The sequence below is a fragment of the Pteronotus mesoamericanus genome, unplaced genomic scaffold, assembly GCF_021234165.1.
Source record: "Pteronotus mesoamericanus isolate MK-2021 breed Mesoamerican mustached bat unplaced genomic scaffold, CSHL_Meso_final scaffold_45, whole genome shotgun sequence".
In the NCBI taxonomy this organism is placed as follows: Eukaryota; Metazoa; Chordata; class Mammalia; order Chiroptera; family Mormoopidae; genus Pteronotus; species Pteronotus mesoamericanus.
The window spans coordinates 5322065-5335513 of record NW_026555317.1 but is presented as its reverse complement, the minus strand read 5'-3'; the positions used below and the strand labels follow the sequence as shown (position 1 = coordinate 5335513).

Genomic DNA, 13449 nt, shown 5'->3' with positions numbered 1-13449 from the left:
TGCAGTTCCCTATTTCATCAAAAAGTTCACTGAAACAACATCCCAGAAACTGCACAGGGCTTCTGACTGATGTGCCATTGAGATCTCAAATGCTGCGTTCTCACCCGATGCCCACCATCTTTTTTCATAACAATGTCAGCGTCTTGGCTTGACGTTTCTTTGGGCTGCACGCAGTGAGTCGTGCGGCAGTGGTGTGGGGTGGACTGTTCTGTACTGCCAGCAGTCAAAACAGTTGTCGTGGGCTCAACATCTCTACACTGTGAGCCTGGGGAACCCATTCTTCTAAGGAATGGTTTTCTGGAGTCCAGCAGTGTCACCGCAGGTGGCCGAAACATTCTGGTCCCCGCTTCATGAAGGACTACCCTAAAGAACAAGCCTAGTATTCTAAAAATAGACAATATGGGCCAGGTTGGAAGTTGGGGGAGGGAGGTTGCTTTCATAAGTCTTGGAAACCACCTCTGATTTTAGCTCTGTGAGAAGGGCCAGGGAGCCTCTGGAAATGGCAGGTTGGGAGGAGGGTTGGATCTAAGGTACACTTGGAGAAGTGCCAGTTCGGTGCTGGCACTGCAGATTTAGTGCCTGTAGTCTAAGCAGTGTGCCTAGATCTATTTTCCCCTGACTGTACCTTTTATGCCTAAGGGATCTGATCCCCCGCTGCCCCCGCCCCCCCGGGCCCAATGCAATCCCTGTTTGTTTTTGTTTTCTACATAGTGATGACAAATAGGGCTCATCTCTCTCTCTCTCATTTCTGACTGATGAGTGGTGGCTCTTTGGAGTTGTGATTTGAGGATCATGAGGAAATCACTGGGCTCCATGGGAAATAGTGCTGTGATTGATTAGCAATGTCTATTGAGGCTATAAAAATTGGTGTTTATGGAATGCATGCCAGGTCCTTATGTCTCTGTACTAAGTAAAGTGAAAGAATGAGTCTGGCTTGATGTGTTCTTGAAGGATCTTTGGAGACTAGAGCCCAAAGCACCAAGTTTATATTTGTATTCTGCTTTGTTCCTGAAAAGATTTAAGAGGTTTGGGAGAGGAATTTTAAGACCTGTGGAAAGTTGGAGCAGGGAGATAATTTTGAACAGGAGGGTGCAGGAGGCCCTCGACGATGACCCTGTTTTCACCTTTGGGTGATGAGGCCCAATGTTTAGAAAGTGCTTATAGGGCTTATTGCTCACAACAGATTCAGAAAGACTTGGAGCAATGGAGTGAGTCTCAGGCATGGGAAGAATTTCAGGCAGAGCATTTTGGTGTATTGCCTCTGGGTCAACAGCTGATAATAAATTCTGAGTATGTTGAAAGCCAAAGAGAAATCTATTTGCATCTACATACATGCCTTTTTTAGGGTTAATCAAAGAACCTGGAGATAGTTTTCTCATCATGTCAGGACCATTGTCTCTCAGCTCTACCTAGAAGTCTCTGGTGCATAACTTTACCAAGAAAGAAAAAGAAAATCAGTGAAATTGTGTGGTAGGCGCTAGTGATGTCGTTTTGGGAAGATCAACTCGCATTTGTCTCTGGAAAACAGGATCAATCACTTCTTCGTATATCAAGTGATTTAAACCAAGGCTAAACCTTGATTTTTAACGTGAATCATTAACAGGTTTTTGTCGACAATGTGTTGTCTGTTGATCTAGGGGACCAGGTTGGGCCAAAGCCAGCCACCTCAAGCTGCTGATGGCCTGTGGGTTTTAGAAACTATCTGCTGCACCCATCAGTATGCCTCTTGTCAATGTACACACCTGGTTTCACTTACACAGCAACATGGCAACATACCTTTTCCATCAGTAAATACCTGCTCTCTTCCTCACTTGGAAACTGGGAGAATTTGAAAGGAAAAGTGGCATATTTTTACTCCTCTGAAAATCCCAGTAAGTCATGGTTTTGGATATCTGTCTGATGTTGAGTTTCTTGCCACGATGGCTACTTCAAGCTTTCCCCAAAATTGTAGGCAAAGGGTTTCCACCTTCCTGGGTGGTGCACAGGGGTGAGGACTCACTCCATTCCTTGGTTCCTAGGCCAAGGATCCATGGTTAAATGATAGAGTTGGAGTGGAGGAGGAAAAGCAGCATTTAGAAACTCAGCAATGTTATTTCTTATCCGACTCTGCATTTCACCCTAGAGAAATGATTTGTTACTGGTCTTCCGTGAGACACATTCCCATTTAGAGCATCTCAGCAGTTTCACTGTCTCTGGAACCTTCTAGAGGTGATGGCTGGCTGGCTATAATTGTGACTGTAGTTGCCTCATTTGTTTTCAGGCATTTCAAAATTTTGATTTCTTTCTGATGATCACAATTGTTGGCATACTGGCATGACAAACCAAATTTTAAAGTGTGTGAACATCACTGGGCTTTATCACCACTCATTTCCAAAGTGGAATCTTCCTTTAACTGGAAAGACTTACTCTAACACCACAGAGGAGCCTCCTCCCTAAAGTTTCTGAGAGAGCCCAGAGCACAAACCTTGGGTTCTAGACAGAAGGCCTAGGAGGAGGCCTGGAGGGGGGTGGCGCCCTGTTGGGAGGTGGAGCCTGAGGGGGAGGGGGAAGGATGGATGGTGGGGATGGAATTGGGGGAGTGGGAGCACTAGGGGGTGGGGGAGGGCAGTGGGGAGCAGGAGGTGGGGGAGTGTAGATGGGGGCAGGAGGCGGTGAACTGGTATGGTAGGCGTTGTTGAGGGGGTACTTGGCAGGTGGATTGTTCTTGACTCTGGTGAAGTTGATACAGCGCCCCTGGAAGAGAATCAGAGAAAAGGAAATGTGAGCTGAAGCTTGCTATGACCTTACAACAGGGCAGGTGGGAAGTGTGGTGGGTGGCCTGAAAGAAATATGTAGAAAGCCGACACAACATTTATGACAACACTTGAATGGCATACAATAGAACTTGGCAACAAAAAAGCTTTCTGCTTCCTTTTTTGAAGCTTACTGTGTTAAAAAAATTATTTGTTAAAATTAATTTTTCCTGAAATCTCTCAAGGAGGAGGAAAGGAAGGGGCCCGACCTTAACCGGATGCATAGGGTCAAGCTGAGTACAGAGGTCATCAATTTTAGTTTCAAAAGCCTTCCGATGCCAGGTATGAAAATCAACTGTTGCATTTCCTAGATGAGGAAACTGAGGCTGAAAAAAGGTAAGTCATTTCCCAAGGCCACACAACTAGGAAGAGGTGGGGTTGGTGGAATTTGAGCATCAATTCCTTGTAGGACAATTACCTGTAGGATACACAAGTGTGTGATTTGAGACTCGGCTTGGGATGAGGGTCACAGCTGGGACACAAAGTGTGTTGGTGGGAGATGTGGGGGCTGAGCAAACCTCTGTTCACATGTGTGCATCTCCGCTCATCCTTCAAGTCATAAGTCTAGTTCCTTCTTGTCCACACATCTTTCCCTGATGACTTCAGCCTTCACTTACTTAGCCTTTGCTTCCCTCCCTAAACTCTTCTACAGTTATAATCTATGCCACACACAGAAGCCTGCATACTAAAATTGTTTGATCTGTAAATTCCTTGCTTCCCTGAACAGATGAGAAACTTCTGGGAGGGAGTAGCCTTGTTTTATATTTTACTACTACACTATTGGTTTAGGAATTACAATGCCATATATAGATGCCAACACCCCATCTTCTCTGAGCTTGCATTTCATGAGATTAAACGAGAGCCTAACTTTGTTAGGTTCTGATTGGGGTCTATTAACTGCATTGTCCAGAACTCCCAGATCAAGTGCAAGCTTTCATGCCTTAAGTTGATTTTGTAACCCAGTACTGTAAATTCCCAGTTGTCCAGCAGCTCTCTTTTACAGCTTTATAAATCTGAGCCTTGGTTACAGTTTATTTATGATTCTGGATAAAACTCTTCCCTTCAAGATGTTAAAGTCCTAATGGTTACCATCTGTAATAAATTCCTGTAATGGACAACTCAAGAGTCTGGGATTTACTGTACTACATAGTCTGCCCTTCGTTCCTAGACATGCTAAGTCAGACCCAGAGGCGAGAGATTCATTTCCTTTAAAGCTGAAGGAAAATTCCAACCCTGGGGAAGGAGCAGCTGGTGCCTGGGGTCCAGCCTGGGTAGCTTTCGATTTCCTTTAGGGCTGGCTATCCACTGCTCTCTCCCTCCCTCTAGGGATCAGTGATGTGGGCTGGAACAAGAGAGGAGGCCCAGGGATCCAGAGGCTGGGAGGTAGGGGTGAGGTGGGTGAGAGAGAGCTCTTGTCAGTGTCCCATCTGCCATCACTGCCTCTTGGCCATAGCTGCAGGGGGTCAGGGTGGGCTGAGGTGGGGAGAGGCCAGGAGCCCACTTCCCACAGTCAGTAATGCTCCCGGACTGTACTCATGGTCTGCAGCTCCGAAGCACTGGGCTGTGGTTCCTTACTGACCCTAGCACATTAGAGCTGACACAACAGCCCCGAGCACTTGTTAAGCAGCCAGGGAGGAGGCGTAAGCTCACCGCCTCTGCCACATCTCTGCTGCATGACACCCCACTGTGTGACATGGGGTGGGGGTACTAATACCACCTACCACTGATAGTCACTATGCGGATGAACGTAATCAATGCTGGTGAAGGTCTTGGAACAGTGCCTGGCACATGGTGTTTGGAAAATGAAGTTAAGTCTAGATGAGGAAACACACTCAGACACAATAATGGCCTTATCTACTGCACAAAGACGCGCTGGAGGTAGCATCAGGTTTTCTGACTCCAGTTGAGTGCCTTCTAAGTGAGCTGCAGGCTAGAGCCTTACACGCTACACCTGGCTTCTATAATAAAACTGACATACAGGGGAAAAAATGTAGCATTGGCCATGTGGCCAGAGCAGCCCCCAGATCCTGCCCTCTTATGTACTCTCTTCTACGTAACTCCTGTAACTCTCTTAGGACCTCCCATAGTGCTTTGCACACCCAGTTAACTGATGATGCATTTACACACACTTATCATCCTGAACAGAGGTGCAGACCTCGCATAAACAAATCCCTGGGGTCCCTTACAGTAAGACGTAATTAGGGCTTCAGGGAGGGGTGTGGCTACGAATTAAGTTCTTAAAACCTGGAGCCTGAGGAGCCAACACAAACACTGTAACACTTAGACCATATAATTGACCTAAAGATCAGTTTACACGACATCATTTTTTGCTTGTGACAGGATAATAGAAAGGCCAGATGTTCTCAGTGTCATGTATGCCAGTGAATCTGCACCACTGTTTGCTTAACATGTTGCTAGGACGATTGGAGCTCTCCGTTCCTACCCTGGTCTTTGTAATGCAGTTTAATTCTTTGCAGGATTGTTTTTTGGTGGTTTGATTCAGATCTAAGATTTGGTTTTGACCTCAGTTTACTCCGGCTTGCTCATTTATGAAAAATGAATGCCAATTATTTTCACACATTAGCAACCAAATGCTCTAGATAAATTCTAAGAAGAAAATACAACAGTATCTTCTACTCAGTGGCAGCTTGGAGGATATGAGGTGGTGTGCCTGCCGGTTGGGAAATGCTGTTTTTATCTGACTGAGTCTAATGGTGTTGGGAGGATTATTAGAAATGTCCAGGCACAATATCTTCTTTATTATCAAATCCCTATGAGCTAAGTATTATTATCTTCACTGTACAGAAAAAAGACTGAGGGCTTAGCTTCATTTAAATAATGTGCCCAAGATTATACAGCCAGTGAATGGTAGAAGCTGGATTAAAACCAGCTCCGCTTGTTGTAGGCACCAATCTGTTTTTCACTGTATTATCCTGAAGATAGACTAAAAGTACAAATAATTTCTTGAAGCCCTTATAGATGGTATCACACCATGTAACTCTTGGCCACAATCCATCAGCTCTTAACCTAGCTGTCTAGAGATGTTTCCAGAAGGAATCCAGTCAATTCACTGCCCAGTTCAAAGTCCTTCAATGGTTCCCCATCATCTTTAGAATAAAATCCAAACCTCTCTGATGGCGTATCAGCCCTTTTTTGATCTGGTCCTGGCTTACATCTTTCAATTCATTTCTTGTTCTTTTAGTTATTGTAGGACGTCCAGGCTGGCCCATCCTCAGCCCTTCACAAGGATTTGTTCAATGAAAGGACATGCTGTGCCAGTTGGCACTCTTCTCAGTATAAATTGCTCCCCAGCTGGTGGGTGAGTCTCTGAGGGAGCTTCCAGGTCTTCTCCTCCTGAGATCTTTAAAGCAGCACTAGGTTCAAGTTTAAGTGAGTGCTCAGCAAATACTGCTCCTATCCCTGAGGGTTTTTGAGAGAGTGAGGCTTTGGTGAAAGCTCAGATTTTCCCGGCAAGTTTCAGTTCTCAGAGGCTCAAAGGTGCATGAACTCACAGCTGTGAGTTTGGCTCTCCTTGTTCACTCTCTCATGGTCTCTTCGGACATCTTCTAGGCTCTTGCGGGAAGGGTAGTAAGCATATCATACACTCCCCTTGATTCCCACACTAGACATGTTAACATGTTACCTTCAAGAATAGGTAGGTTTTGTGAGGTTTTTTTTTTTTGGTTACTTTTGACTGACTTATCAAGGAAAATTGTCCCTAACAAAACACTTAACCTAATTTGGAGGTGACACTCTGAAACAATCATGATGTAGTTGAGATGACAGATCTTGTTGACCCAGGTTCTGGCTTTTTCCCAGTTTTGAACCACAGCCACCAATGGTCCAAGGAGAACAGGGACAGGGAACTGGAGGTATGGGCTCTGGTCTGCTCCACGGGTCAGGCCCAGGAGGCAGAGGTCTGCCTCTAGTTCTGCTCCAAATGCACTCACTGTGGAACCTCGAGTAAGTCACTTTCTCTCTATGGGCCTCAGCTTCTTCATTTGTAACAGAGTTGTGCTAGCTAGATGACATCCAAGGGTCTTTCATCCCTAATGTTTTATGATTTGATCAAAATTTGAGTTGTTTTGGAGCCCTTTACTCAAATACTTTAATCTGAATTCTTTTGGGGCAGTCAGTTTGTACATCTTTTTATACTACTTAGTTTGGCTAACTCCTTGTATTCCATGTCTTCCAGTAGGTTATCAAATTTATAAAATATTAATACATTGAATTTCATAACTGGACTCTCCATAGCCTGCTCTTTTGTTACCATGGTAAAGACCCAAGCTTGCCTGTGAGTTCTAAATTTGAGTTTGTGGGATAACAGAGGGGATGTGAGAAGAACTGTGGGCTGATTGGGTGCAAATGTCTTGCCAGTGATGAGCTCATGTGTGCTGAGTATTATAAAACATCTGTTTAGGTATCAGGCACGCTCAGTGGAGAGGGAGCTGGCCTTCGAAGATGGTTAAAAATATGCCACGTTCCCACAGATTAAACAGAATAGTTTCTTATGAACAGAGGTCACTTAAGGAAGTTGGAATCACAGGAAAAATACAAAAATAATCAGATGGGAAAAGTATAACATGTATGCCAAGTTTCTTCTGACAAATACCTTTTCTCTCTGGCCTAGTTCTCTCATTAATTGTCTTGTTTGGAGGGCTGTAGGTATTTCTCAAGTTACAAATGGATTGGGTTTCCAAAGTTTGTTTGAAGTCATTTGTTTAGAATTAGGAGCATAATTTCTAACTTAAGTCACTCTTGTAAATGGGGGTTGGTCTCAGACAAGACCACAAAAGCTCATTGGCACATTGAAGACAATTGATGTAATTCTGCTGAAGCTGGTGCTCTAACGATAAATGAAACACAGGAGCAGTGAATGGATGGAGGGCTGGATTGGATGACTTCCTAGTGCTTTGTATCCTACGATTCTCTTCGTTTGTTAAATGCTTTTGTGCATTCATCCTTTTGACAAGTGGTGTTTGGGTGCCAGCTATGTCCTGGACACCTTCTGAGGTACTGCCGACAGTGCTGAGCAACCAAAAGCAGCCTCTGCCCTCGTGAAGAATACTGTCCACAGAATGACAGAAACAGCAGTTGAGTGATCCCACAAACCATCACTTCTGTGCTCTGTGACACCTACCCTGAGCCAGGCCATTTAGATTCTCTCTCCTGGGAGTTTGGAATTATGACTGGGTTTACAGGCAGTCAGTTAGGGTCGATCCCTTGCAGAGTGAAGACGTAAGTGGGAACTAGGGGGTGGCCATCTTCTGCCACAGTCGGGGAGAAGCGTCTGATCCTATCCCTTAAAGATCCTTCGCACCCCTCACTCCTCCCACCCTCACTATGGCTCATTTTCTATAACTTGGGCCACTAAGTAAACCAGCCTTCCTGCCTTCAGCCCTTCTCTTCCAGTGATATTTTGGTTTCCATATAAAATTTATATATCCACACATATAAAAATAAAAATGTGTATGCACATACATATATAATGTGTTTACACATGTATATATGAAGATGTATATAAGATGTATATATGCTTGTATACCTAAAATTTCATATGTTTACACATAAAAATATATACATATACATACACATAAACGCACATTCAACACTGTTTTCCTGCTTAAACTCTTCAATGCCTCCCTGCCTTCTAAGGGCAAATATCCAAGTTCTTGGCCCCTGCTCCCCTTGCATTTCTTTCTGCCATCCCTCTCCTTCCTTTCCTATACTTCAGCTCTGGTCCATCATTTGAAATGAAGCCACCATACTCTGGCTTTTCATTTAACTCTTTCATTCACAGGCTCGACTCTATGACGGTGACAAGGTGGCACAGAGACACCTGTCTTGCTCTTTGCCTCTTTCCTAAAAGCCTGAGCTGAGGGCAAAGACAACCATGTGTTGTGAGTGGTGAACCCAGGATCCGTCTTGATTCCGTTCTTTCCACTTTGAACTTGCCCTGTTTATAAATTTCATATAATAGTCTGCTTTTCTGTGCTGTTCATGGAAAAGGAGCCAAGGTCAATTCTTTTAGTTATTTGATTCGTTTCGCTGACACACATGCTGGCGCACTCTGCTTAATAACTTCTTTGGATGCCAAACTGAGGGTAAGATGAAAGCACGAATATTTGGTAACAAGAGGAAACTAGAAAAATGAAAGGGCAGAAATAAAAATGGTTCACCTTTAGTGGGACATATGTAAACATAATGTCTGTTAAGAATTACTGCTGGGATAAGACTTATTTAACAATAACATTCACTTTTTTAAATCTAATTACAAAGTTATACATTTTCTTTGTAAAAAACTTGGAAGATGCACAAAAGGAGGAAGAAAAGATTAGAATTTTAAATTACAACACTCAAGTAGTTAATAGTTTGTGTTTATCCTTTCATATCGCTCTTTTTCACAAACACATAAACACACACACACACACACACACACACACTGGTACATAATATTTACAAAAATAGAATCTTCCTATAGAAAATTTTTTCAATAATATGCTGCGACCATTTCTTCCCTGACATTTTCAATATTATTTTCAGTGGTTGAATAATCTTCTATCACATGAAAACACCAAATGAAGTTATTAAATTCTTCATTGGGCATTGACTTCATCTAACTTCTCATTATCACAGCATTTCTAAAATAAACTTCTGAAAAGTTCTAGAATCATTGTTAATCTTTGATTTAGGATTTTTACATCCAATTTCACATGTTGAGATTGGCCCTTTTTCTTTTGTTGTTTACTACTTTGTCATCAAGGTTATGTTGACTTCACAAAATAATTTGTAAAGATTATTTTTTATCTTTGATGTTTTATATTATGAAATAGCATAAAATTATTTGTTCATCAAAAGCATAGAAATTTCTTTCAAAATCTTTCTGAACATGTTTTTCTAGAGTGCAGATCTTTGAGGACTTTAAAAGTTTTTTTCACAGGTATTGATATACTCACATTTTATACCTTTTCTTGAGTCCATTTCCACAATTTATCCTTTCTTAGAAAATCATTCATTTCATCAAGATTTTTTAAAGCATTTGCACAGATGTGTACTTAGTACACAGAAAACTCTTATAGTTAAATAAATTTATTTATTGTGTTATTAATATTAGATTAATATTACACATATTTTACATGTTATGACATTTTTTTCGACTCTCAAAAAATTTTCAATGACATTGGTATTTCCAAAGAAAATTTTTTAAGAGTTATTTTTCAGTTCTACTGATTTTGCTTTGTTTTCATTAATTTGTTCTTATACGCATAGATTCCTTGTTTCTGTTTTCTGTAGATTTGTTTTATATTCCTTCTTAAGTTTTCACTAAATGCTTGGCTCATTTGTTTTCATTTTTTCTTATTTAATAATAAAAATATGTAAGGCTATGATTTTTTGCAAGTCCCTTAAGTTTTTATTGTTGCATTCCAATGATCACTTTTCTAGAATCCCAGTAATTGTAGTTTTGATTTCCTTTTAGACTCAAGAGTAATTTATGATCATGTTTTAAAACTCCTAAGTGCTTTTTAAAATAAGCGTAATCCCTTACTGCTAACTTTCAGCTTTATTTATTTATTTATTTTGTGGTGGGAAGATGTGGCATCTAAAAACACTTTAAAAAAGTTATTTTTAGAAAGGAGAAAAGAGAGGGAAAGAGAGGGAGAGAAATATTGATGGGTGAGAAAAACATCAACTACCCAGTTGCTTGAAGTACTTTCTTTTTTCAAGTTTTCATTCATTGCCCAAGTTATAGTCAATTTTTATAAATTTTAATAATAATATTAATTTTTATATTTTATGGGTACACTGTAAAATAAATATCCACTAATCATTTGTATTAGATTAGTTAAAACCTCTATATATTTTATTTATTTATTTTAGCTGCATTATCTATTGAAGTCTAAGGGTGGTATGGGTTTATTAACCCTCCCTCCAGTATTTTAAATACCTATATTTGCTCAAATTTGACTTTGCTGCTTTAGTAATTGGGCCACCCAAGAGCCGCAGGGTGGGGCCTTTCTCAGCAGTCTGGGCAGAGAGAATTTCCTCTGTTCCAAAGAATTCTCCCTCCCTGTTTGGTGGTAGCTGGTCTGAGAGATGGCTGCTATCAATTCATTCCCTCCCGCATGCATGGGCCCCTCCCTGATGGTGAGGAAGCATCTGTTCCTCCACTGCCTTGAACCTGCGTAGGCTTGTGATAGTTTTGAATAATGAAATATGATGGAAGTGATGCTGTGTTAGCTCTGAGTCTGACATTAAGAATCCTGGAAGTCCCTGCTTCTTTTTGGTGCTCTGACCCTCCAGGTAAGATGTCTAGGCCACTTCTCTGTAGGGAGAGGCCATGAGGAGGATACTGAGGATAGACAGCATCTTGGATGAAGAAGCCCTCGTGGACGTCCAGCCCAGTCAACCTTCCATTGACTCCAGCTCTAGCCACTATTTGAGTGCAACTTCATGAGATACCATAGCCAAGCCAGGTCAACCCATAGAACTGTGAGAGAAAGTAGCAAATTGTTGTTTTCAGCCCCTGTATTGTTACAGAACAATACTAAAACAAGTGACAACTCATCTCTTTGCCTAGAAGGGCCACTCCTGGTTTATGGAGCTGAATCTAGGAGTTGCTGTGGGTTTCTCTTTTATTTGGACCCTGAACTTAGCACCCTTCCCAAGGTGTTGATAAGGATCCATGTCTGTGCCCTATTCATTGCCTGACTGGCTCAGACTTCACATTGCTCGAGTCCAAGGGCCCCCCGGAGAAAGATAAGATCACTGGATGAGAGAAAGATGTAACCCTAAAGATAACCATCACAAACTTCTCTTTCTGTTCTCTTGCTATTACCCAGCACTATTCATTATGAAATGTAGGCTGCTATTGACGAGAAAAGGCTAAATTGGAAGAGGACTAGGAAAGATGCTGCCATATTGAAAGGGTTTTGTCTATTTACACACTTGTGCAAGTTCCTTGTGTGAGCTGGCCTGGGACATCCTGCCACCTACTACCATGCTGCCAGTGGACAGGTCAAGGTTAAAGTCTCACCTGCTTCTGTGGTCAAGTGAAACACATGTGCTCAAATTGCCATTCCAACCTGAAAGTCTTTAAACATGTTTTAATAAGTACTCTGACAGAGAGAAAACACGGTAAGATAAAATAGTCTTGCCACATAAGTGGGGATGAATAAACTCTGTGTAAGGTTACAGGAAAGGCCTCGGAGTGCCCATGTCTAACCTATGCCTAAAGTTACAATGAACTATTTGTCACACAAGTGAATAAGTTAGTAAGTCCACGTAGAGAAGGCCTTACTGTGATGGCCCCTGAGGAAGGTCAACATGCTCTTCCAGCCAGCTGAGATCAAAACATACACAGTGGCATAATGAAATTGTTTTGCAAATGAAACATCCCATTCCGAGGCTTAAATCCCCTTTCAGTCTTGTCATTATATAAAACCGTGGCATGTTATGTCTGCACCTGTGTTGTTCTGAGAAATCTTGGAGGAGGAGGGGGAGGGGAAGGGGGAGGAGGAGGGTGGGGAGAGGGAGGAAGGAGGGGAAGGAGGGGAAGAATGGGAAGAGGAAGAAGAGGGAGAAGAGGAAGAAGACAAAATAGGATTGGAGAAAGGAGATCCACAAAAGTGTTCAGGTGGCCCAAGTGCTGTCAGTGGGGACTGGCTCTAAAGCTCAGACCTCTGAAGGCAGCAAGACAAAGATGTACGTGGAGATGACATGGGCAGTGCTCTTCAGGGGTGAAATCAGCTGAAAACATTTGTTGGTTCTAGAGGAAGCAAGTCGTGCTGAACGCTCTGACCCAAGGTAGCATACCCTAAATATTGTTTCTTAACTTTGCTTTTCTAAAAGCCAGCCGTTGGTACTAGCCAGTCTGCCTTTCCTGGTGGCATCAAGTTCAAAGTATTCTTCATAGGCCCTGCTAAGCAAGGCAGCAAGGACTTTTGCAAAAAGCCTGGTTTTAATTGACGTTTTGCTTGGATTTCAGTAATAAAGTTGCTCTAATCTACTTTTCGAAGACTTGAGAAAAAGCGCTGTGGCATGGCGGTGCTGAGCGAGTGAAAGTCTGACCCACGATGAACCAGTTTTATTCAGAGCCTGCCTTCTCTCCCTGTGTCTCTGCAGGGTAACAGTCTGGAGAATATTTCTCCTGCCCTTGTCCATGTTCCCAGTTAAATGACTCTCACTACTTAGAATTATCACTAGTATAGTCTTTCTATTTATTATTGTATTTATGATAGGTATTTGCCTTAAAAAAAATTGGTACCAGAAAATAATCTGAGATTTCTTGGCCAAGAGCATTATTTAGCTTGAATGTGAAAATGTAAAATTATGAAATTACTCATTCATCTGCTGCACAGCTCAGATCTCATCCGGCTCCATCTATACAAGTTCATGGAGGAAGGTTTGTTTTCTTTTGCACAAAGTAAGAAATCCCATTTTAAGGATGAGTTCTTTTCCTGTGCCTGTAGCTGTCACAGTACTTTTCCTAAAATGAAGGGAATATTAATTTTGAAAAAGCAATTTTTGTGATTACTGTATTGTTGCCAGTGAGTGACACCCTAAATGGGTATGCGCCCTTTAAGCTCTTCGGACCTGACACATGCACCGTTTTCTTCCCCCATGGCTCTGTCATAATGTCTAAGCTCCCCGCCTGAGG

At 42.1% G+C, this 13449-nt stretch overlaps 1 protein-coding gene across 1 annotated transcript in view; it reads right to left on the bottom strand.

The window, feature by feature from the left end:
* Positions 1-742: 742 nt before the first annotated feature.
* Positions 743-13449, bottom strand: part of ANTXR1 (ANTXR cell adhesion molecule 1) — a 223120-nt gene continuing 210413 nt past the window's right edge. The window contains exon 18 of the mRNA XM_054593556.1: positions 743-2733. Coding sequence (XP_054449531.1) covers positions 2473-2733 — 261 coding nt within the window. The 3' untranslated portion in view covers positions 743-2472. The remainder of the gene's footprint in view (positions 2734-13449) is intronic.